The sequence below is a fragment of the Oryctolagus cuniculus genome, chromosome 1, assembly GCF_964237555.1.
Source record: "Oryctolagus cuniculus chromosome 1, mOryCun1.1, whole genome shotgun sequence".
Taxonomy (NCBI): domain Eukaryota; kingdom Metazoa; phylum Chordata; class Mammalia; order Lagomorpha; family Leporidae; genus Oryctolagus; species Oryctolagus cuniculus.
Genome location: NC_091432.1, coordinates 216249880 through 216275595, shown reverse-complemented (window position 1 = coordinate 216275595; position 25716 = coordinate 216249880). Strand labels below are relative to the sequence as shown.

At 45.4% G+C, this 25716-nt stretch overlaps 1 protein-coding gene across 7 annotated transcripts; it reads left to right on the top strand.

Annotated features, from left to right (window-relative positions):
• Positions 1-6171: 6171 nt before the first annotated feature.
• INIP (INTS3 and NABP interacting protein) lies at positions 6172-25466 on the top strand. 7 transcript variants are annotated; one of them, XM_002707972.5, is made up of 5 exons: positions 6172-6431; positions 7785-7866; positions 17204-17306; positions 23450-23540; positions 24635-25466. In XM_002707972.5, exons 2-5 carry the CDS (start codon positions 7842-7844, stop codon positions 24728-24730), a joined length of 315 nt encoding a protein of 104 aa, XP_002708018.1. In that variant the 5' UTR covers positions 6172-6431; positions 7785-7841; the 3' UTR covers positions 24731-25466. The 7 variants fall into 7 exon arrangements, with proteins under 7 accessions (XP_002708018.1, XP_051699067.2, XP_069911779.1 ...); XM_051843101.2 differs by having other exon boundaries at positions 6268-6431; positions 24184-25466; XM_070055660.1 differs by having other exon boundaries at positions 6268-6431; positions 23346-23540.
• Positions 25467-25716: the final 250 nt, after the last annotated feature.

Genomic DNA, 25716 nt, shown 5'->3' with positions numbered 1-25716 from the left:
ACTACTATGATTTAAACCCTCTATTGGTTGGGTCTGTTGGGCTGGTGCCGTCCAAATCCATGGCCTCCTATAAAGTCTCATTTAACAGCACACAGAGCCAGAGGAACTGTTAACAATACTAGTGCAGCCAGCGTCGCGGCTCACTAGGCTAATCCTCCGCCTTGTGGCGCCAGCACACCGGGTTCTAGTCCTGGACGGGGCGCCGGATTCTGTCCCGGTTGCCCCTCTTCCAGGCCAGCTCTCTGCTGTGGCCCAGGAGTGCAGTGGAGGATGGCCCAAGTGCTTGGGCCCTGCACCCCATGGGAGACCAGGAGAAGCACCTGGCTCCTGCCATCGGATCAGCGCAGTGCGCCGGCCGCAGTGCGCCAGCTGCGGCGGCCATGGGAGGGCCAACAGCAACCAACGGCAAAGGAAGACCTTTCTCTCTGTCTCTTACTGTCCACTCTGCCTGTCAAAAAACAAACAAAAACAAACAAACAAACAAAAAAAAACAAAAAACAAAAAAAACCACAATACTAGTGCAATAATTTGAGGAGTACAAACACTTTGGGTTTTGATGATCAGTAACACTGAAGAATATACTAGTGGCATCAATCACTATGATTTGAAGTGTTTTTTGTTTCCTCCAAAAACTCATGCTGAAACTGAATCTAGGGGCTGGCGCTATGGTGCAGCAGGTTAAATAAAGCCCTGGCCTGAAGCGCCTGCATCCTATCTGGGCGCTGGTTCTAGTTCCAGCTGCTCTTCTTCCAATCCAGCTCTCTGCTACGGCCTGGGAAAGCAGTAGAAGATGGCCCAAGTCCTTGGGTCCCTGCACCTGCATGGGAGACTTAGAGGAAGCTCTTGGCTCCTGACTTCAGACTGGCCCAGTTCTGGCTGTTGTAGCCATTTGGGGAGTGAACTAGTGGATGGAAAACCTCTCTCTTCTCCCCACCCCCTGCCTCTGCTTCTCTGTAACTCTGCCTTTCAAATAAATAAAGAGAAAGAGAGAAAGAAAGAGAGAAAGAGAGAGAGAGAGACTGAATCCACAAGTGCATCAGTATTGACAGGTGGGGCTTAATGGGAGATGTTTAGGTCATAAGTGCTCCACCCTCATGAACGGATTGATGCTGCTACAAAATGGAGTGGAGGGAAAGGGGCAGCATTGTGACAGCAGACATCCCATATCAGGGATGCTGGTTCGAATCTTGGCTGCTCCACTTCTGATCCAGCTTCCTGCTGGTAGCTTGAGAAGGCAGTGGATGATAACTCAAGTGCTTGGGCTTCTGCCATCCATATGGGAGACCAGGACCGAGTTCCTGGCTCCTTGCTTTGGCCTGGCCCAGCCCTGGCCATTGTAGCCATTTGAAGAGTGGACCAGCAGTTGAAAGATCTTTTTCTGTCTCTCCCTCTATCCCTCTATCACTCTCCCTTTCAAATAAATAAATGTTTTAAAGGAGGGGGCTCCTAGTAGTGGTCTCTCTCATCTTCTGTGAAGGCACAGGGATCCTCTGCCCCCTTTGCACTTTTGCCACGTGAGGGCTCAGCAAGAGGGCCTCCCCCACACAGATACCAGCACCTTCATCACAGGCTTGCTGGCCTTGAGAACAGGGAGAAATACATTTTTATCATTCATAAATTACCCAGTCTTGGTATTCTGTTATCACAGCACAAAATGGAGTAAGACACCATGAGAGGCCACATAGCATTATTTGACGAAAGGATTACATCAGCTTTTAAAGCAGTGGAAAAGCACAGGCTGGATTCTGGCTTGCACGCTCAAATGCACCTTACAGACAAGGACAAATCATTTTGTCTATATTTTCAGGGCATGGTACAGCATATAATTCATTAAATGCTTACTGATCAAATGAATAAAAGGGCACATTTCAGCCTTAATTGGATTTTAATTAAAGATCAATCAGCAAATGCACCTGCCTAGCAGTCTTCTAGGCACTCTGAAGACACTAAAATGTGCTAGAGGGAGCCTAGTGGGTAAGATAACCATCTCCCACACTGGAGGGCCTGGGTTCAAAACTTGGCTCCATCTTCCTGCAAATCAGATCCCGGGAGGCAATGGTGACAGCTCAAGTAATCAGTTTCCTGCCACCCACATGGGAGACCCAGTTGTTGAAGGCATTTGAGGAGTAAACCAGCTAAGAGTTGGGAGTTTGTCTCTCCAATTCAAATGTAAAAAGATTAAATGTAGAAATCTGGTCCCTTAGAGATGACCAAATGAGACGGCATGAAGTGTTACGCTGCACTCACACTGCTGTTCTCCAGGAGTTTAGTGCAGTTCAACGATGCCTCTTTCAGAGACCATGTAAAATTCCAAGGTTCAACCTACTTAATAAAAGGGCGGACCAGTGGCAAAATAACACCCAGACTTCTAAGAGTCAATCAAGATGTTAAATTTTTAAGATTCTAATTTAACCTTTACCCACTCTTGTGGTCCTCCTCTCCTCATCCCACCTGAGGAGGACCCCTTTTCTGTTTCTCTGCGGGGAAGGAGGCAGGGTGGGGGCGGGGGGGACACCTTGCTATCTGTGCTACACAGACTTGGCCTGCAAGCTGTGGATTGGACCCGAGCTCCAGAACGGAGAAGGGACTCCAGCCAGCACAAGCTAGCAGCAAGTGAGCCTTTCTCACATTCTTACCTTGACCACTGTTAACATATAAGCGGCAGTTTCACCTAGCAGTCTCATTCACAGTTGTCAACAAAAAACGGTGGTATCTTGGTCAAGTTCTTTCATGTCTCGAAGTCTCTGCATCTGTCAGATAGGAAGGCAATCATTGGTCCTGCTCAAAAGTTGGCCTTGAAAGAAAGCATATGGAATCCTCCCACATGGTAAGGATCTGATATAAGATGCTGACTTTTCCTAAAGTTTCTAGAAGTTTCCCTTCCATGGTAAGCAAGTTCCCCTTTGTCCAACTGTGTGACCAACAGCAGATGGAGGATTGATCATTCGGCAATTCCAAGATTAGGTTATAAAAGATCCAAGGCTTCTGGTTTGGTCACCCTCTCTCCCTCTCATGTCACTTGTTATGGTTATAGGCTGCCAAGTTATGAGCAACCCTATAGAAAGACCATCACAGTGAGGAACTGATACCTCCTGCCATTAGCCTTGTACTGGCAAATGAGTTTGCAAGCAGATCCTCCCTCCCAGCCAAGCTTCTAAATGACTACAGCCCCAGCCAGCATTTTGACTGCAACCCAAGGAAGAGCCTAAGCCAGCACCACCCACCTATGCTGCCTGGATTCCTGCCCTTCATAGATAGATGCTTATTGCTTCAATCTGCCATGTCTGACGGTAATTTGTTACTTAGCAATGGATAACTAATAATTGTCTCAAACTTTTACACAGTTGATTTTAATGGGCATTGAGGCCAATGTAGCTCCCATTAATACCGAGGAGCTAGGCGGATTCAGTTAGAAATTGGGTCTACTGTCAAGTTTTTACTTTCTTTTTTATTTATTTATTTGCCAGGTAGAGTTATAGACAGTGAGAGAGAGAGAGAGAGAGAAAGGTCTTCCTTCCGTTGGTTCACTCCCCAATTGGCTGCTGCGGCCGGCGCTGCGTCAATCCAAAGCCGGGAGCCAGGTGCTTCCTCCTGGTTTCCCATGCAGGTGCAGGCACCCAAGCACTTGGGCCATCCTCCACTGCCCTCCCGGGCCACAGCAGAGAGCTGAACTGGAAGAGGAGCAACCGGGACTAGAACCTGGTGCTCATATGGGATGCCGGCGCCGCAGGCGGAGGATTAACCAAGTGAGCCACGGCACTGGCCTCAACTTTTTACTTTCACATTGAAGGTCTGTAACCACAGTGGTTTCAGGATAAAATAATTCACACTGCTCCCTGGCATTTCCTTACCAGTTAATGGAGCCACGGGCTGCAGCTGGTACTGCTTTGGGCTTGGATTTTTCCCCAGTATATATGTAGGATCCATGTATTCATCAGTTGACCTAGAGAGCAAGTACCAGGATGCCCAAACACAGATTTTTTTTTATAAAACACAGTTTCTAATAATACTGATAGCTGACATTTACTGAGTGCTTACTATGTGCTGGCTTCTATCCTAATAATATAAACTTAGTCATTTAGTTTTACTCCCATTTTATAGATGACAGAACTGAGGCACCAAAAGGCTAACTCAGGGCTTGCAATCATTTAGTGGCAAAGCCTGGATGTGCACTTAAGTAAACTAACCCACTGTTAACTGCTGTGTTAAAATTCTTGTTAAAGAGAAGTTCCAAAAACTCACACAGGAGAAGACCGAAGGCTTTCAAGGGTTAATACCCACCAAGTAAAGGACAGAAGAATCAGCAGCAAGTCAAATGTTATCTTAATGCTCCCCTAACTCTGGGACCAAGTTTACAAGCTATTGATGAATCTGTACAGAAAACAACAAAGCTGTTTTTCTGGGGGGCAGAACTTGCTCCCCACTCCCCTTTCTTGAACAAGCTTTGTTCAGAATGCCCATTTGGGACTTAGACTGGAGCTTTCTGAATCCCTACTTTCTATATTGTCTAGTCTGGCAACAAAACAGAAATACTCTCCGAGGGTTCTATGGGCCACATACATCTCAGTCATCTTTTTAGTCACGCCAAGGCCTCTTAGCTGAAAAGAGATCCTGGCCTCCCACCAAGTGTTCATACATTATGCTTCAGACCTGGATTGAAGTAGTCAGCAAGAGCTGATCCCAGAGGAATCCCTCCCTCCAGAGCAGAACACGGTGTGAGACGTTAAGAACTTGGGCCTTAGCACCTGGCAGAGCTGTGTCCTTTGGCTCTCAGCTCACTGCTTGACATACAGCAAGGGACTCAACAGTTCCAAGTCTCCCACATACAAATCAGGGAATGGCAGGACCCAAGCTGATCACTTGGCATGTAGAAAGCACTCAATCACTGCTTAATATGGAGGAAATAAATGTGTGATGTTCAAATTATTATTTCAGTCATGGGTCCATGCACAATTAAATTGTGCAGCATAAACATTTACACTTGAGCAAACATCAATTATTAAAAGCAAATGTTCGGCCGGTGCCGCGGCTCACTAGGCTAATCCTCCGCCTTGCGGCGCCGGCACACCGGGTTCTAGTCCCAGTTGGGGCGCTGGATTCTGTCCCGGTTGCCCCTCTTCCAGGCCAGCTTTCTGCTGTGGCCAGGGAGTGCAGTGGAGGATGGCCCAAGTGCTTGGGCCCTGCACCCCATGGGAGACCAGGAGAGGCGCCTGGCTCCTGCCATCGGATCAGCGCGGTGCACCGGCCGCAGTGCGCTGGCTGTGGCGGCCATTGGAGGGTGAACCAACGGCAAAGGAAAACCTTTCTCACTGTCTGTCTCTCTCTCACTGTCCACTCTGCCTGTCCAAAAAAAAAAAAAAGTTGAAATCTAGCAAAGATGTGTACTAGGGACCACAGAATAGGTGACACACATCAATCTATGGTTCCCTTTTAAAGGAAATGTGTAAGGGCAGCTGTTAAGATGCTTCTTGGGATGCCCACATCCCATATAGAAGTGCCTGGGTCCAAGTCTTGGCTCTGTTTCCAATTCCAGTTTTCTGTTACTGCATACCCGGATGATGCTCAAGTACATATGTCCCTGCCAATCGCATGGGAGATGGTGGGATCCAGTTCCCCTACTCTGACCTGGCTCAGCCCCAGCTGTTGTGGGCTCTGGGGAGTGAAAGACAGACAATTTCCCTCTGTCTCTCGGCCTTTCAAATGCATGAAAATAAATAAAATTAATATAAGGCAATTGTGTTGGAATCTGGCATCGGGTGACACCACAAGTAATGTCTTGGTGTTTTTTTTTTTTTTTAACTTGCGGCACTCCCATTTTTGAAGTGTAGGTTATTATACACCAATAAAAACTTCTCTAAGGTATAATTACGAAAAATATCCACGATTTGTGGGTATGTGTGGACGCGCAATCCGAGGTGGTTGTCAAAGCTGGATTGTGAGTTCAGTCTCTGAAGACTCACCCTGGGAAGCCCAGCCGAGGTGGATGCGCACCGTCGGCGGCGAGATGCGGCACGTGGGGTGCCTTTTCTCTCTCCGGAGCCCCTGACCCGGGTGCTAGGGACCCACCTTGCCTGGTAGCCCCGCCCCCCGACTCGCAACCCCGCCCTGGGTCCCGCCCCCATGCGGGTCCCGCTCCCAACAGTACGGCCGGCATCTCCCATGAGTCTCTTCGGCTGTCACTCTTCGGACAAGGAGCTTCGTCTGCACCGAGGCGACCATTAAAACGCCGATCGCTGTGACGGCGACCGTAGGGTCCAGGCGGGAGGCGGGACTTCCGCTCCCTGGGGTGCACGTCAGTCAGGAGGCGGAAGCGCGGCGGGGGCGGGAAGGTTGTAGTGCGGCACGTTGGGCGGCGTTTGTCTTAAGTGGTCGCGCCCCCTTAACAGCCGAGGTCGGACTGCCAGGCCCGCCTGGCTGCGCTCGCGTCCTGGGTAAGTAGGATCCCCAGTGGGGCCAGGCGTGCGGCCCCGCCAGCAGCCGTGTGGGTTGCTACAGGGCATCGGCCTCCCCGCCGACCTTGCTCCAAACGTTTCTTGCGTCCGCCGCTTCCTTGGTCTCGCCCAGCCTGCCCACCGCGTCCGTGGGCAGAGACCCTTCAGAAATGCCGGTCCAGCCCCGTTCTCTCCCTGCTTAGCGTGCCAAATGCTGAGACGGCCCTGTGGTCCTCCACGCCTCGCCGGCTTCGCTCTACCTGTGGTCCAGCCCCTGGAGACGCCTAGCGGGTCGCTTGTTAGCAACCGGCGTCTGTCTTCAGGCCCTTGTTCCTTTCTCCGGCTCTCAGGAAGCGTGGGTCACCACTGCGGTCTCTCTACCTGCGGGGCACCGTCCCCGCGGTGCGAAGGGCGTTTGTCCAGCTGTTTTACTGCGGTTGTTTGAATGAGTCTTAGGCGTTCCTACTGTGTTGTGCGTTCCTTGCTCATCTTGGGATCTTTCCGGGGCTCAGACAAAAGCACGAGGCTTGTAAACCAGCAGCCCGATGTATTCTTACCTCTTAGTGACCCGCTGGACGGAGGCTCCTAGACTGCACAGCGGTGATAAATTAAAGGACTAATATCAAGCATCTTACACAGCGCCTGGTACAGAGTAGGTCTTGATCAGTGTTGAGCCCCTCGAACTCAGTGCTAGTTGCTGGACATGTCTTGAATGCATGGAGGGTACCGTAGGTGGCTGGTTTTTCTTCCCAGCACTGTGATGGTATGGACACCATCAACTGGTTGGTGTATTCGGTAAACACAACCTACTACTGTATTATATTGAAGATAGAGTGCTGTTAAGTGTTGGCATTCACATCTTTTGAGAATAAACCATGAATGTTCTACTTAATTAGAGGCTTAAGGCTTACACAGTTTTGTTTGTTTAAGATTTATTAATTTGTTTGAAAGGCAGAGTTACAGAGAGAGATAACTTCCCTTAGCCGGTTCACTCCCCAAATGGCCAAGGCTGCCCCAGACTGAAGCCAGGAGCCTGGAACTGCATCTGGGTCTCCTACATGGGTGGCAGGGGCTCAAGGACCAGGCACATTAGCAGGGAGCTACATCAGAAGTGGAACAGCTCGGACTTGAACTCTGTTCATGAGATGCTGGTCTCCCAGGCTGTGGCTTAACCTGCTGCACCACAACATGGGTCCCAGAGTTTAAATTTTAATTTAAGTCTGTGCATTTCAGAAGTGTCTTTCTGGAGAGATTAAGAAACAGCAAATAGATCAGCTAGCTGTTCTTGACAACTTTTAATTTGTCATTAGAGCATGGTGCATTTTATATTTGTATACATGTATTTTTTAATAGGTGATTGTAAAGTGCTGATTGATTGCCACGGAATATAATTGAACAGGAAATACGAAGATGGCAGCAAACCCTTCGGGACAAGGTAATTAATGCATGCTGAAATTTCTGTTATTCCTAGGAACTTGTATAATAAATGTAATTTAATAAGAGAAAAATTTGCATAGAGCAGTTAGTATGGCCAGAATTCAAAAATGATGGGTGGGGGCTGGCGCTGTGGCACAGCGGGTTAATGCCCTGGCCTGAAGTGTCGGCATCCCATTTGGGCACCGATTCTAGTCCCGACTGCTCCTCTTCTGATTCAGCTCTCTGCTATGGCCTGGGAAAGCAGTGGAGAATGGCCAGGTCCTTGGGCCCCTGCACCTGGGTGGGAGACCCAGAAGAAGCTCCTGGCTCCTGGCTTCGGATCAGCGCAGCTCCTGCGGTTGCGACCATCTGAGGAGTGAACCAGTAGATGGAAGACCTCTCTCTCTGTCTCTACCTCTCTCTCTGTAACTCTGTCTTTCAAAGAAATAAAATAAATCTTTAAAAAAAACCCTAAGGTTTTAAAAAAAAAAAAGCAAAAATTATGGGTGACACATGGGAGACTGGGAAGAAGCTCCTGGATCCTGGCTTTGGATCAGCCTAGCTCCAGCTGTTGCAGCCATTTGGGGAGCGAACCAGCAGATAGAAGATCATTCTCTCTCTCTCTCTCTCTCCCTCTCTCTCTCTCTCTCTCTCTCTCTCTCTTTCTTCCTCTTCCTCTCTCCCCCTCCCTCCTTCTCTCCCCCTCCCTCCTTCTCTCTCCCTCCCTCCCTCCCTCCCATTCAAATAAATAAATCTTCAAAAAAGAAGAATGATGGGTGAGTGTTTGAGGCAGTGGTTAAGCTGCACTTGGGTTACCACATCCTATTTTGTGGTGCTTGGGTTTGAGTCCTGGTTCCACTTCTGATTCTGTCTATCTGCTAACACACACCCTGGGTGCAGCAGGTGATGGCTCAAGCCCTTGAGTCTCTGCCACCTGTTTTCCAGACTTCTGACTTCAGCCTGGCCCAGCCCTGGCTGATAAGGGCATTTGGAGAGAGAACCAGTAGATAGAATAGCTCTTTCTCTGCCTTTCAAATAAAATTTAATTTTTAAAATGAATAGGAAAGGGCTGGTGCTGTGGTGCAGAGGAGTAAAGCCCTGGCCTGCAGCGCTGGCATCTCACACGGGTGCTGGTTCCAGTCCTGGCTGCTCCACTTCCGATCCAGCTCCCTGTTAATGTGCCTGAGAAAGCAGCTGAGAATGCCCCAAGTGCTTGGGCCCCTGCACCCACGTGGGCAACCCGAAAGAAGCTCCTGGCTTCAGATCAGCTCAGCTCCAGCTGTTGTAGCCATTTGGGGGGTAAACCAGCAGATAGAAGACCTCTCTCTAAAAATAAAATAAGTAGCAAAGTAAAGCAAAATTTGAAATAGGTCTAAACATTGTATAAGGTAAGTGACATTTTTAATATTGTTAGTCCTCTATTCAATCCTTGTTAAGAATGTTCATTTTGTAAACCTTTATCCTCCCCTTCACTTGTGTTCTTTTGCTCTTTTACTTGAAATCCAAACTAGTTTTATTATATATTATTGTTATTTAGAGCTTTGTTTGAGAGGTAGAGTTACAGAACAAGAGGGAGAGACAAGAGAATCTTCCTTCCGCTGGTTTGCTTCCCGAATGGCCACAATGGCCAGGGTTGGGCCAGGCCGAAGCCAGGAGCCTGGAATTCCCATGAGGGTGACAGGAGCCCAAGCGCTTAGGCCCCTTCCGCTGCTTTTCCAGACACATTAGCAGGGAGCTGGATTGGAACTGGAGCAGCCACGACAGGAATGGGTACCCATATGGAATGCTGGCCTTGCAGGCAGCGGCTTAACCTGCTACACGACAACCCTGGCCCCTCTTAATCTTGCTTGCCTTTATTTTCTTCGTGGTGTTTTTCCTATCCTATGTGTAATGTGTTCTTTTTCTCTGGCTACTTTTAGGATTTTTAACCTTTGCATTTCAGCAGTTTAACTCTGCTGTGCCTAGGGATGGTTTCTTGCTTGGGGTTTGTTAGGGCTCTTGGATCTATATAGATTGATAACTTTCACTGAATTTGGGAGATTTGCATCCATTATTCAAAAAATGTTTTTGAAATAGCCTTTTCTTTGGGAACTGTAATTGTACATATACTAGGTTACTTCTTACTGGCCCACAGATTACCAAGACTCTGCTTATTTTTCCTCAATATTTTTGTCTTTTTGTGCTTCAGATTGTATCATTTCATTCTTTCAAGATTTATTTATTTGAAAGGCAGAGTTAGTGAGAGACAAGGAGAGACAGACAGAGATCTTCAGTCCCTAAATGGCTGCAACAGCCAGGGCTAGGCCAGGCCAAAACCAGGGGCCTGGAACTCTCTCTGGGTCTTTCATGTAGGTGGCAGGGGCCCAAGCAGTTGAGCCATCTTCCTCTGCCTTTCCAGGCGCATTCGCAGGGAGCTGGATCTGAAGTGGAGCAGCCAGGACTCAAACCGTTGCTCACAGGGGATGCTGGTGTCACAGGTGGCTGCTTGACCCACTGTGCCACAATGCCGGCCCCAGGTTACGTCATTTCTAATTCTCTGACCTCAAGTTTAGTGACTGTTTTTTGCCATCTCCAGCCTGCTGTTAAATCAATCCAGTGAACATTTTGTTTGAATTGCTGTACTTTTTTAGCTCTAGAATTTCCATTTAGTTCTTTTCCATGGTTCCTGTTTCTCTGCTAAAATGCCCCTTTTGTTTTCTGTGTATCTAGTTTCCTTAAATCCTTGACTACTAATTGTATCAACTATGTTACCTTGGAGTTGGTTTCTGTTGACTGCATTTTTGTTGCATGTAGATCTAATTTTCCTTTTTCTTCCCATAACTGGAGGTTTGTTCTTGACTATTGGACATTATGGCTAGTACAGTTAGAGACTGCGGATTCTGTTGTATTCTTCTGAATTGTGGTTTTTGTTGCAGTAGACAGCTTGGCTCAGCTAGGGCTCCAGTTTCTTTTGTATTGGGCAACAGCTGAAATCTTGCTTAGTTTTTTTAGTTTCCAGCTATTGCTTTATTAAGCTGGGGTCCTTGGAATCTCTTCTGTATATATGGGGTTTGGCAGTGAGAGAAAACTTAGGTGGATTTAATTTGCACAAATAATACAGGCTTTATTCTATCTGCCTTTTCCTCTCAATTCTCCCCCTAAAGTTTTGGTTGCTCTACCATCCCTGAACCCTATCTTTTGATTCCTCAAATTTGTAAGGTGAGACTATCCAAGCTGTTTATGGACTGTAGAGTGCTTTAGGACAAAGGCCATAAGTTTCCAAATCTCACCAGGTGCAGTTTTGCCTTGTTTTGGTCAGTTCCACCTCCAGTGCCTTCAAATAATTAATTTTTAATATTTTACTAAAATTTGTCATATTTTGGCAGTGTTATTCCAACCAAACTGTTCTCCTAGTGCTAGATCTGTACTGGCTCTGTTTCAGTTTATTGTAAGCTAAAGGTATACAGGTTTGATAGAAGTGTAGGACAGGTTGAACATGTCTAACCGAAAAACCTGAAATAGGCAATGCTCCAAAATCCAAAACTTTTTGAGTGCCAGTGTTGTGCCACAAGTGGAAAGTTCCACACCAGGCTTAATGTGATAGGTTGGAGTAAAAATATAGCTGTGCTAAAAATACTGTATAAAGTTACTCTTAGGCTGTTGTATAAGGTGTATATGAAACATAAATGAATCTGTATTTAAACCTGCATCCCATTCCTAGGATACATCATTTTGTATATGCAAATATTCCAAAATTTGAAAAAAGCTGAAATTTGAAACACCAGGTCTCAAGCATTTCAAATAAGAAATATTCAGCCTGTATTGTAAAAGGCCAGCTATGGTGACAGGTTTACCAGCTATAACCCACTAACACTGCACCATTCTCCTGTCAGATAATCACTTATGATTTGTGTGCCCTGTGGACTGATCACAGGTCAGCATTTCTTATGCTCTTTGACCTCTTCTTTTCACCATTAAGTCATAAAGACTGAGAATGAAAATGATACAGCTGGGCCGGAGATGTGGTGTAGTGTGTAAAGCTGCCTCTTGCAACACTGGAATCCCATGTGGGTGCCAGTTCAAGTCTTGGCTGCTGCACTTCTGAGCTCCCTCATGGCGGCCTGGGAACGGCAGCAGAGGATGGCCCACGTGTTTGGGCCCCTGCCACCCACAGGGGAACCCAGATGGAGCTCTTAGCTGCAGCTTGGCTTAGCCCTCAATGTGGCGGCCATCTGGGGGTGGGCCAGTGTATGGAAGATATCTATTTCTGTGTCTCTCCTTCTTTCTCTCTAACTCTTCAAATGAATAAATAAATCTTTTTCAGAAAAATAAAATAATTCTGCTTGCTCCAAAGTGAAAACTAAAGAAGAAATAGAGAAGTCTATTTTGGAAAGAAGATAGGTCACTAAAAATCCCACAATATGGTCCAAATAAAAATAACTTTTTATTCCTCTGTTGTAATACAAATAATTGAGATTTACAATTTGCTGGTTACTGTTTTTTTCAGCACTTATAGCAAAAACATAATCAATTTTAGTGTTGTCTTTGATCCTTAGTTAAATCCACTGTGAAACATCCCCTGTCTAAATAGAAGTAAATTTGTTTTCATCCTATTTTTAAAATTGCTCTTTTGTCAGTGATTTTGTTGGTGTCGTGGAGTTGTTGCTATTAGACACCAGCAGAGGGGGTACGCGTCATGTTCTGTAGACTCCTGGGTTCTCAGTGAGCATTTTCAGTTCTTATTTACTCGGAACTATCATATTTTACTGTTAAATTATTTATGTATACCATATATGTGTATAGGAATTATTTGGTATGAAGTTTTAATGCCAAGTGCCTCAATTATATTAAAATAACTAAAACAATTACTTTAAAAATCATCACGATCCATGCATTGTGATTTATTAATGTTTCTGGTGGTGGGGACCAGGATCCCGTTGTGTTCACTCAGCCCTCCCTCAGATCTAGCTCTTTCCTACTTAGTAGCAATCCGGACTGTTACTCTCATGAGCTCTTGCAGTCACAGACATCTCATACTCTTCGTGGCATCCAGTGTAATGAGGAACATTTGGTAGGGTCTCAGTATTTGTTTGATTGATAAGAAGTAACACTTTGAGAATTTTGGTATGTAGAGACGGACTGTCAAACTGGTATTTGGCCAAGATACTATTTGTGTCTTTCACTGTGTCGGAATCCTTCGTCACTGGTGAATGTCAAGGTCCTGTGATCATGTAGCAGCAGTTGGGTTGTTCCAACTTGATTTCAGAAAGACCTGATGAGATACATGAGTAATGAACTTGAATTTTCTTCAGTTGTTTTGTAGTTATCTGAAAATGCTGATAGTAATAAGGAACAGACTGGCAGCGAGGTCGTAGGGACTGGATTGGCATAGCTCCTGGGCGGTTTCTTGCTTGATCTCACACTCAAGTACATCCGTGATCCAGAAGGAAAGCAAAGTTACACTTTAGACTTGTCCTAAGGTTGCCTCCTCTCCTTTAAGCATCATTAGGTTTATTCCAGTGATACATAAAAATGATCTTTGAATTCTTATATTTGTGTCTTTTTAAAGATGAGAATGTGGATACAAAGACACAATTTGGAACAAGTGTTTTGGCTAGATTGCTTTGTTTTTAATTTTTTAAATGTTGATAAAGAAGAAGAGCTGGATCTTTTTCTTTGATTTTATTTTAAAGGCAGGGAGACAGAAGAGGTAGATGGAAACAGAGACAGAGAGATCTTTCATCCACTGGTTCACTCCCTAAATGTCCACAACATCCAGGACTGGGCCAGTCAAAAGCCAGGAGCCTGGCAGTCAGTGTGGGTCTCCTATGTGGGTGGCATATCCCACATAGGATATATATATATATCCCAGGGCTTGCATTAGCAGGAAGCTGGATTGGAAGTGGAGCAGTCAAGGACTCAAACCAAGCACTCTGTTAAGGGATGTGGGCATCCCAAGTGGCAATGTAACGGTGCCAAATAGCCTCTCCTGGATTCCTTTTTTTGTTTTGTTTTGTTTTAATTATTTTAATAGCTAAGACAAAATAAATTAAATTTCTGATGCTAGATTGAACCTAGACTCAGGTTGAAACTGCGTCAAGGTAAAATCTGATGTAAAGTAACTCAAAATCTATTGTTAGGAGAGAGCTTAAGACCCCCCAGATCCATTCAGACTGGCCTGGGGGTCTTTAGTGTGAGTATAATTAGAAAGCTGAATGCTAATCAGGGTACCCTAAGTAAGTCCTACAAAAATGGTGATGCCAGGTGGATGCCGGCTGTAGTGTAGGCATCAGCTTATCAGCTTACCCGCAGCTTTATAAAATGTCTGGTTCCTTTTTAATGGAAAAAAGTGTTAGAGACCAAAAGCTCTTCCACATGGAGTTAATGATGAGGAAAAAGGATTTTTGCTGGATATTTGAGGGCACAAGTTTAAAATGGCAGTCCGATTTAACTCTTAAAACTTTTTTATTTTTTACCATCTTTCTTCATTATAAGGTTGCATTCACCATCACTAATATTGTTATATTGACATGCATCTTTTTACGTGAAGCTCCTTCTCTTGGGAATGTCTCCTCCCACCCCTCTTTTGACTACCTGGCAAAACTTGGTAAGATAAGAGATGGAGTAGAATATATTTTATTAAAGCTCAGCCTAGTTCCAAAATATCAAACAGAACCAGAATGATTGAATAGGCTTGTATATCTTGAAATACTTTTATAGAGCTCAAAATTTTCTTCTATTAAAAACACAAGGGGGAAGGCTTTTGCCCTACTAGTCAAAATGCCTCTTGGGACGCCCGTATGCCGTATCAAAGTGCCTGAGTTTGAGTCCCGGCTCCGGTTCAGATTCTGGCTTCCTGTTAGTGCACACCCTGGGAGGCAGCAGTGATGGCTGGCTTAAATGGTTGGATCCCTGCTTTCCCTGTGGGAGAACTGAATTGAGTTCCTGGCTGCCGGCTTTGGCCCAGCTGTTGAGGGCATTTGAGGGGTGAACCAGTGCTTGGGAGTGTACTCTAACTCTCTCACTCTGCCTCTACCTCTCAAATTAAATAAATAAATGAATAAATATTTTTAAAAACTATACAAATAATGATCAGTCCAAATATCCGAACATATCTGTTTTGTCTGAAAGTCATTTGCTGAGTTATATTTGCATCATACTCTTTAATGTTTATAAATTTTTAGTACCTCTGAGAGTTACTCTTGAAATTCATAGTGCTAATTTTAAAAGTTTTTAAAATCTTGTAGTTATAATATGAGTTAATATGAGCTTTTGCATAGCTTATTTTTCCTCCCTCCCCATGCTGGCTCACTTCCATGTCTTTGGAAACAAAAATATTTATGTATGATTTTTATATAAGTTTATATATATATATACACATTAAATGGAGTTGGAAAGCTCAGTTATATAAGTTTATATGAACAGTATCCATCAGATTAGGTGGTCTTTTTTAATGCTTTTTCCATTGTGGGCTGCATTTTCTTCTCATTGCTATTTCTGTAAACAGCACAAGAGGACCTTCTAGTGCGGCGACTTATTTTGCTCATCACAAAATTTACACACTAGCTCATTTTTTAATTTGCTTTTCCAGAATTTTCCATTTTCTACTGGTAGTAGCTCTAAGTCTCTCAAAAAATAGAACCACAATGTTCTCTTCTATTAGTGCCCTAATCTTTTCTGAGAAAAGGAAAAAAAGTCTTGCCCTATAGTTGGAAATGTAGCGAATGGCCTGACTGGCCTTGAACATAGGCAGTTCTTATGTACTGGTGGCGAGAGTTTTTATTTTCCCAAGTACTCACTTATGAATCCCTTTAAACAGTGCATTCCAATATACTGAAACAAGTGTTCTTAATTATCTAACCTTAATTTTAAATTTTATTATGTAATTTTCAGGGACGTTTCTCTTGTATGACATCAGCAATCCCTGTATTCTGTGCCTTTTTATCTGATCTGTTGTCAGAGCATTGATGTCTTTAGTTTGGTAACAGGATCACTACAGTAGCAATAAACAGTATAGTTCTCCTTAGTGGGCTGCTTATAGACTGACAGTCAAAGGAACTATTTTAATATTAGCTTGGATTCTATAGGTACATATTTTCACATTTTATCTCTGTGGTAACATGGTAGTAATTATACATACACTCTCATTGTAAAATATGCATGGAATTTATTTATTTATTTATTTATTTATTTTTGACAGGCAGAGTTAGACAGTGAGAGAGAGACAGAGAGAAAGGTCTTCCCTTTTCCTTTGGTTCAACCCCCAAGTGGCCGCTATGTCCTGCGTGTTGCGGCCGGCGCGCTGCGCTGATAAGAAGCCAGGTGCCAGGTGCTTCCTCTTGGTCTCCCATGCAGGTGCAGGGCCCAAGGACTTGGGCCATCCTCCATTGCACTCCCGGGCCACAGCAGAGAGCTGGACTGGAAGAGGAGCAACCAGGATAGAACCGGCGCACCGACCAGGACTAGAACCCGGGGTGCCGGCACCGCAGGCAGATGATTAGCCAGCCTAGTGAGCTGGGGCGCTGGCCCATGCATGAAATTTTTAAAAATGAGGCTCTTCCTTCTTGACCAAACCAAGCAAGTACTTGGAATTTTTTAAAGTTGGTGAATCATGTGAAATTGTTTTTGAAAGTAGAAAATGGTCTAATATAGGCAATTTAATAAGCTTAACATAATACATGTAACTTTTCTTACAATGATTGTTATTATATTTACATATTATTCCTTAGTATATTAGTATAACAGCTTGAAAATTGTGCACCAGGGCTGGTGCTGTGGTGTAATAGGTAAAGCTGCCACCACCTGCAGTGCAGGCATCCCTTATGGGCGCCGGTTCAAGACCTGGCTGCTCCACTTGCAAGCCAGCTCTCTGCCATGGCCTGGGAAAGCAGTTAGAAGATGACCCAAGTCCTTGGCCCCCTGAACCCATGTGGGAGACCTGGAAGAAGCTCCTGGCTCCTGGCTTTGCATCAGCGCAGCGCTGGCTGTTGTGACCAACTGGGGAGTGAGCCAGCGGATGGAAGACCCCTCTCTTTCTGCCTCTCCTTCTCTTTGTAACTCAGACTTCCAAATAAATAAATAAGTCTTTAATTAAAAAATGCTAAAAATTATACCTTAGTGATGCAAATTCTTTAAAACAAAGTCTTAAAAGTCCTCAGTCATATTATATTTTGCATAGGGATCCTTGTATTATGTCCTTAAAGTTCCTGGAAAATAGGCAGCAGGATGTAATATTTGGGAAAGTAATTACTAATGAGTTTATTATGTTACAGAACATGAGTTTTGCTTTCTGCATTCTAGATGGCCCCAGTTTTTGTAAAATGATCTAAAACATTTATTTCTCTTTCTTTCTCTCTTCATCCTTCTCTCTTTTTTAGGTTTTCAAAACAAAAACAGAGTTGCAATCTTGGCAGAACTGGACAAAGAGAAAAGAAAATTGCTTATGCAGAACCAATCTTCAACAAATCATCCTGGAGCTGGGTACTGAATACTATTTGGGGTGCTAATGTTAATCATATAGTTTTCAAGAGAATAGATAGAAATATTTACTTTGCCTTGTTGTTAAGCATATAAATCTTGAAGAAGATTTTTTCTCATATTTGGTGATACAAAACACACATCTGTTAGACCAGATAACTCAGACTGGTTGTCAGTGATTTGTTTCTTCAGCACTACAATTTATATGTTGTGCTGTGTTTCTGTAAGGGAAGCTAAACTTTATCTTTACCCACTCTAGTTCTTCAGTGGGACAGACTCTATAACAAGAAGACTGATAAAAGTTTTTAAATAAATTTATTAATACTTACAGTGCATATCACATACTATTCAGGAGAGAGCTCAATGAAAAATAACTCAAAATGGTGGCATAGAACGTTTATGTAGAGCATCCTCCACAAAGAACGGTACATTTGTAGAGAAATGACATGACAGAGGAAAGCGATGTCAGCCTTCCAAGAGCGGGAAGCTGTGGGAAGGTAAATACTTGGGAGGAGGCTCACAGAGTCCGGTTTGTTTGCACATTCCTCTGCTGCCCTGGCGGGGCTGATAGGGGAATAGTGTAGCCTCCAGGAAAGGAGAACTTGTATCCTGTGTTTTGGCAGGAAGGAGGGAGGGTGGCGAGAGCTTTCTCCTGATTGCTGCTGCCTCATTACCCTCAGCTCAAAGATAATTTTTATGTCAAGCTTATTTTGTGTTTTTTTTTTTAACTTTTATTTAGCAAATATAAATTTCCAAAGTACAGCTTATGGATTACAATGCCCCCCCCCCCATAACTTCCCTCCTGCCCCAAGCTTATTTTGTGATGACATATTCCAGTTTCTTCATTTCCTTGTTAAGACTTTTTAATTGATTACATTTATTTTTAGTTGATTGTGTTTGAAGTATTCTGGTCATAGTGTTTAATTTTCTCTACAGCCCTCTTTTTAAAAATTATATAAGTTTTTGTTAACTGAGGGATTGTTACTAATGATCTGTTTTGTAAGCACTCTGCAAAGTAGGTCAAATTCAAGTAGCTTGATGATCTTTATTTTTTTTTGATGATCTTTATTATATTCAGTTTTGCCACAGTCAGTCTTTTCCCGTAGATCCATTATCTCATTCAGCCACCACCGTAACTCTCCTTTTTTTCTCATACATCTCTTGTCTGCACCCATCGGTTATCTCACTTATTCACTCCTCCGCACACCGCAGTCTGACTTCCAGGCCCCTTTCTCCCTCCATCAGAACACATGTTCTTGGCCAGGCATTGCAGTGCAGCCAGTTAAGTCGCCACTTGGGACACCTGTGTCCCCTATCAGACCACATGGAATGGCACCTCTGCTTCCAGTCCAGCTTCCTGCTAATGTACATCCTGGGAGGCAGAAGTTGATGTATCGAGTACTTGGGTCTCTACCACCCACTTTGGAGCTCAGATGGAGTTCCAGGCTCCTGGCTTTGACCTGGCCCAGCCTCAACTATTGTGGGCATCTTGGAAGTAAACCAGTGGATAGAGAAGATATCTCCCCTCCCTGCCCACCCCCCCATCATCTCTCTCCCTCTCTCTCCTTGTTCTACCTTTCAAATAAATTTTTTAAAAAAATAAACTTTTTTTTTAAAGATTTATTTTTATTTGAAAGAGTGTTACAGAGAGAGGTAGAGACACAGAGAGAGGTCGCCCATCCACCAGTTTACTCCCCAAATGGCCACAACGGCCAAAGCTGAGCAATCCTAAGTCAGGGGCCAGGAGCCTCTGCCAGATCTCCCCAGCTTGTACAGGGGCCCAAGCACTTGGGCCGTTTCCTACTGCTTTCCCAGGCCACAGCAAGAGAGCTAGATCAGAAGAGGAGTAGCTGGGACCAGACCCGGCGCCCATATGGGATGCCGGAGACCTAGGCTGGGGCTTTAACCCGCTGCGCCGCAGCACCGGCCCCCAATAGACTTTTAAAAAGAGAGAATATTTTCTTGCTTAAGTCACTTGGGACCTCCTGGCAGCCAAATCTAGCAGACCAAAGGCCTTTTTCATACTTCTGAGTCTTATTTGATACCATTGGTCACTCCCCGTTGTTTTTTTTTTTTTTTTTTTTTTTTTTTTTTTTTTTTTTTTTTTTTTTTTTGACAGAGTTAGACAGTGAGAGAGGGAGACAGAAAGGTCTTCCTTCCAATTGGTTCACCCCCACAAATGGCCGCTATGGCCGGAACTACGCCGATCCGAAGCCAGGAGCCAGGCGCCACCCCCTGGTCTCCCATGCGGGTGCAGAAACCCAAGCACTTGGGCCATCCTCCACTGCCCTCCCAGGCCACAGCAGAGAGCTGGACTAGAAGAGGAACAACCAGGACTAGAACCGAGCGCCCATAGGGGATGCTGGCACTGCAGGTGGAGGATTAACCAAGTGAGCCACAGTGCCGGACCCCCCCTTTTTTTTTTTAAGATTTATTTATTTATTTATTTGTTTGAAAGGCAGAGTTTTAGAGAGAAGGAGAGATCTTCCATCTGCTGGTTCACTCCCCAGATGGCAGCAGCAGGTGGCAGCTCAACTGACTGCACCACAGTGCTGGTGCCTACTCCCTCTCCTTCCCTCCCTCCATCTATCCCTCCCTCCCTCCTTCCCTCCTTCCCTCCTTCCTTCCTTCCTTTCTTCCTTCCTTCCTTCCTTCCTCCCTTCCTTCCTTCCTTCCTCCCTTCCTTCCTTCCCCTCCCTCCTTCCCTCCTTCCCTCCTTCCCCTCCCTCCCTCCTCCCTCCCTCCTTCCTACTTTCATTTGTTTGTTTGTTTGTTTATTTATTTGAAAGTCAGAGTTACACAGAGAGAGGAGAGGCAGAGAGAGGGAGAGAGAGGTCTTTCATCTGCTGGTTCACTCCCCAAATGGCCACAATGGCTGGAGCTGGGCCTATTTGAAGCCAGGAGCTAGGAGCTTCTTCAAGTCTCCCATGTGGCTGCAGGGGCTCAAGCACTTGGGCCATCTCCTACTGCTTTCCCAGGCCATAGCAGAGAGCTGGATCAGGGATGGAGCAGCCGGATCTTGAACCAGTGCCCATATGGGGTGCCAGCGCCACAGGCAGTGACTATCTGCTGCCCACGGCGCTGCCCCCTCTTTGTCAAAGTACCCTTCCATTCACTCACTCTTAGCCTACAGAAAGTGATAGGAGACGCCGCTGATGGTTTTTTTATGCATTTCTCCACTGCCTATCTTAAATGTTGTTGTTCTGTCCCCAACCAGGTTTCCCAGTGTGTCCCTTTTCACTGGAGAGTTACACTGCACAACCTTTGATTTATGAGCTGATAACATGCGGTTGCATCTCTGTTCCAGTCCTTTCCGCAAAGCACCAGCCTGTCTCCTGCACTTCCTTAGTGTCCCACAAGGGTTTCAAACTTAACATGTCCCAGACTGAACTCAGCCTCCTTACTTTCTGCAACCAGAACTTCGTGTTCTTGGGTTTCCTGTCTCGTGAGTGGTGCAGTCTGTCATTACTCATGGCCAAAGTCAGACGTGGAGTTCCATTGCTTGTTATTCTCTTTCACTTCCATCTCTGAGCATTTAACATTCTCTTGTGATTATACTTTGAAATGTGTCTCAAATCTGTCCGTTGTTTTTCATTGCTAATGATGCTATCCTGGTCCTGGCCGCTCTCGCTTTTGGCCTCAGTTGCCGTTCGCTGCTTCCCTCTGGGTCTCCTGTGGTCTTACTCTTTGCAGGTGCCTTTGTCAGTTGTGTCACTTATCACGCTTTCATCTGGAAGTAATGGAAAACCAATGACACTGGCGTAAACGTTAGAGTGTGTGTGAACCAGGAGCATGAGGACGAGGGGGTTGCAGAGTGGCTGAACTCAGCGGCACAACAGCGTCATCGTTCAGCTTCATTTCATCTCCTTTATGCTTCATTCTGTGGGGCAGCAGCTCCCTCAAGGCCACAGTGGCCTAGATATCACCTCTGTTCTGATCAAGGCCAGCGAGGTTCCCCTGGGACGTCACCTCTGTAAGAGAGAGGAAGACGCTCAGAGAAGCCTTCCAGCAAACTCCCCATCAAGTCTGGTTGCCCAGAGTTGTGGACCTTACGCTTGCCTAAATTGGAAAACCAGCAAGACAGCATTGTCTTTTTTTTTTTTTTTTTTTTTTTTTTTTTGACAGGCAGAGTGGACAGTGAGAGAGAGAGACAGAGAGAAAGGTCTTCCTTTGCCGTTGGTTCACCCTCCAATGGCCGCCGTGGCCAGCGCACCGCGCTGATCCGAAGGCAGGAGCCAGGTACTTCTGGTCTCCCATGGGGTGCAGGGCCCAAGTACTTGGGCCATCCTCCACTGCACTCCCTGGCCACAGCAGAGAGCTGGCCTGGAAGAGGGGCAACCGGGACAGAATCCAGCGCCCCGACCGGGACTAGAACCCGGTGTGCCGGCGCTGCAAGGCGGAGGATTAGCCTAGTGAGCCACGGTGCCGGCCAGACAGCATTGTCTTATACCAGTCGAAGTTCACTACCTGAGGCCTGAGCCTGGCCTGCCTGAAGCACACAGCCACCGATCACTGAGCCCAGCGTGTGCTCCTGAGCAAGGAAGCAGGGCGATCAGCAGGCCTCAGAGAGGCAGCCGGCGCTGTCTGCGATCGCTGTGGCGTGCGCAGGCTGCGGCGCGATCCTTCTGCTGAGGTCACTCCCTGCTGCCTGACGCTCTTTGGGCATCTCCTGTTACTGCCTGCATTTTAGGTTTTCCCTGCCTGCTACCCCTGCAGCTGTGTTGAGAATCATGCGTTCCCCTGTGAGAGCGTCAGCACCACATCTCATCATAGTCGCTGCTGTCCCTCAGTTCTGTCTCGCTTACATTTATACCCCTGGTGTTTTAACATTGAGCCAAGCATTTATTTAGCAGCCACTCTAGAATCTGATGAATAAGTACCTCTAAGTTTGGTTACTTATTCATTGTAGTTCAACCTGTGTGGAACGTGGTTATGATCATTTAAGTTTAACTATATAAAAGTATGGTTTTATTGTTGACTATCATGTGATTTATTTTCAAACATAATGTTAATGGGGGTCGTGATACACTGTAATACCTCACATCTATTTGGAAGTATGGAATAATAAGTTATGAAGAAAGGCTGGCGCCGTGGCTCAAATCCTCCGCCTTGCGGCGCCAGCACACCGGGTTCTAGTCCCGGTCGGGGTGCCGGATTCTGTCCCGGTTGCCCCTCTTCCGGGCCAGCCCTCTGCTGTGGCCCGGGAGTGCAGTGGAGGATGGCCCAAGTGCTTGGACCCTGCACCCCATGGGAGACCAGGAGAAGCACCTGGCTCCTGCCATCGGATCAGCGCAATGCACCAGCCGCAGCGCACCGGCAGCGGCGGCCATTGGAGGGTGAACTAACGGCAAAGGAAGACCTTCCTCTCTGTGTCTCTCTCTCACTGTCCACTCTGCCTGTCAAAAAAAAAAAAAAAGTTATGAAGAAAAAGATCAAATGAAATCCCAGCAAGGTAGCATAGGCTCTCTTAATATGAGTTAATGTAGATACTCTTTATCCCTATAAAGAATATATAGTGAAAAACGTGATTCAGAAGTAAGGAGATTGGCCGGCGCCGCAGCTCACTAGACTAATCCTCCACCTTGCGGCGCCGGCACTCCGGGTTCTAGTCCTGGTCGGGGCGCCGGATTCTGTCCCGGTTGCCCCTCTTCCAGGCCAGCTCTCTGCTGTGGCCAGGGAGTGCAGTGGAGGATGGCCCAAGTGCTTGGGCCCTGCACCCCATGGGAGACCAGGAGAAGCACCTGGCTCCTGCCATCGACCAGCGCGGTGCGCCGGCCGCAGCACGCTGGCCGCGGTGGCCATTGGAGGGTAAACCAACGGCAAAGGAAGACCTTTCTCTCTGTCTCTCTCTCTCACTGTCCACTCTGCCTGTCAAAAAAAAAAAAAAAAAAAAAAAAAGGAGATTTATGGTACTGCCTGGTGACTATAGTTAATGATATATTGTACCCTTGAAAATTGTTAAGAGAACTTTAGCATTCTCACAGCCAGCGAATGGTAAATGTGTGAGACGGTGGCTTGTTAATAAGCTCTATCACTTCACAGTGTGTATAAATATCAGCACTTCACACTGTATACTACGAGTACGCCCAGTTTAAAGAATAGGGACGTCTGCCTCGAGCAGCCAGCTCACGGCCCCTCCCTTGCAGCATCGCGCTCTCGAGGCCGGCTCTCAGCAAGGACTTCCGCGATCATGCCGAGCAGCAGCACATCGCCGCGCAGCAGAAGGCAGCCCTGCAGGTGAGCGCGGTGGGACCGATGCTCGCCCCGGGCGCAGTTCTGGGTCCCAGAAGCCAGGGCAGTGGTCACTTGGTACTTCAGTGGAGCAATAGCAATGAAAGTGTTCCTCACATGATTGCACTGGCTTGCTGATGGACCTGAAGGACCGGTACGGCAGTAATAAGAGATCCGGGAGTAATAAGAGATCCGTTACAGCGCTGACACAGTGATGGGTTCGGGCTGTGCCTGCCAGGGGACTTTTTTGAGGACAAGAGAGTTTGGGATATTTGGATGGACAGGATGATCTTAAAAACTACACAGGTTAGGTTAATAATAAATATGTATTTTTTCAAATTTGTCATGTTATTGCATCCTTTGATAGTCTTTTAGGCTTATTGTTTGTATTATGTTTTAATGATCAACACAGCTGTTGTGCAGGAAATGTTTGAAGGAGTGTGATGCCGCATTAGGTTACAAACGTATCATTCTTCAGAGTAATAAACGTTCATCTCAGATAATTCCAGGTTCCCAGAGACCTGGGATAAGACGTCAGGGTTTTGTTTTGTTTTGTTTTGTAGGCATAATTCAATTGCCTGTGCTTTTTAAACCTTAGGATTCCAGAATTATCTCACTTTAGATGACTTAAAATAGTCCTCTTTTTCAGGACAAAAGGAAGTTCCTGGTGGTTTTCTGTTACTTACATTCCGACGTCCCCTACTAAGCGCTGGCGTTTTAATCACCCGGCATCACTGCCATTTCTCTCCTCCACCTCTGGCTTTTTTCCCAGCTCCTGCTTGGTTGAGCAGGGTACCTTGGACCTTTGATGCTAGTTTTCCTCACGTCAAGGAGCAAAGCAATTCCTGTCTTTGACTCATTTATTGGCCGAAGGGGCTTAGGGGAGATAGTAGAGATGATAAATGGGTACCTGGTGCCACTGGTTAATCTGAATTCTGTATTATTGCTGCTCTCTGTGTATTTAAACAAAATCAGCAGCAGAACTGGTTTTTACATTTGGCCTCTAGCCTTCTAAAGGATACGTGATGTTACTGCCTTGTTTGAAAACTTGGGGCTCTTGATAGCTTAATTGCCTTTTTTTTCCTTTAAATCTTTCTCAGCATGCTCATGCACATTCATCTGGATACTTCATAACTCAGGACTCTGCGTTTGGGAATCTTATTCTTCCTGTTTTGCCTCGCCTTGACCCAGAATGAAGAACACTCGCGATGAAAGTGACTTTGTAATATTAAATGCCAGAGCCACTATCGATCAGTGCTATACAAACTGTGACTTCCAGAATTTTGGTAAACTTTTCTATTTTTTGCTTCTTCAAAAGAAAAGAACATGTACATGAAAATAAAAGGAAGGCCAATGAAAATGAAGAGAGCTTTGGATAATCCATCTGAGGCCCCGACTGTGCTGCCTGGTGTGTTACTGGTTTGGACTACTATCTGATGTTTAACTGTAAACCAGGCTGAACTGGATAGTTACCTAAAGTCACCCCAGCCTCCCAGCAGGTTGGTCTGAATATATCCTGTCCACAACAGACTGTCAAGAACCATTTGTAGTACTTAACTTGACAAGGGTGCCTTTAAAACTGTGCACCAATAGGGTTAAATAAGTTATGTTCATCTTTGGTTTGCACAATTGATGTCAGTGCACCATTTCAACTGATAGGCACGCGTGTGTCACCCGGAAACTCTGTGCAATCACAACTGCCTCCACTGTGCTCATTTGAAAAGGAAAACCAAGATAAGACTAAATTACCAACCAGTCTTCAACATCTTCTGTAAACATATGCCATTATAAGCAATGTGACTAACTGCTGTTAAAAACAATTATAAGAAATGTGATTTTAAAATTTATACATGTTCTTAGTGTTACTACGTAAGTGACATGCCTGCGTAGTTTTCATGTCCATTTTTGTTCTAATTAAAAGCTTATTCTGTATGTTGATCTCCCTTTTAATTACTTTAATTAGGAAGGAATTAAGTTTTTCAGTGTGATCCATCCTGAAGAGATTCTGAAGTGCTTATTTAAATATGCAGCCCTTACTACCCTACTCCAGTCTTACAGAATTAGAATCTGATTGAAAACCTTGGGTTAGAGAATGATAAAACATATACAAACCACATAATATATTTATACACTCAGGGATTTGTAGGCCCCTGAAACTTAGAGTCATTTAGCTAAAACCTAC

Coding starts and splice junctions, on each gene's coding strand:
- INIP (XM_051843086.2), top strand. CDS start 7,842: ATGGCAGCAAACCCTTCGGGACAAG. Junction 7,867..17,203: donor AGCAAACCCTTCGGGACAAG/GTAATTAATGCA, acceptor TCTCTTTTTTAG/GTTTTCAAAACAAAAACAGA. Junction 17,307..23,345: donor ACAAATCATCCTGGAGCTGG/GTACTGAATACT, acceptor ATCACTTCACAG/TGTGTATAAATATCAGCACT.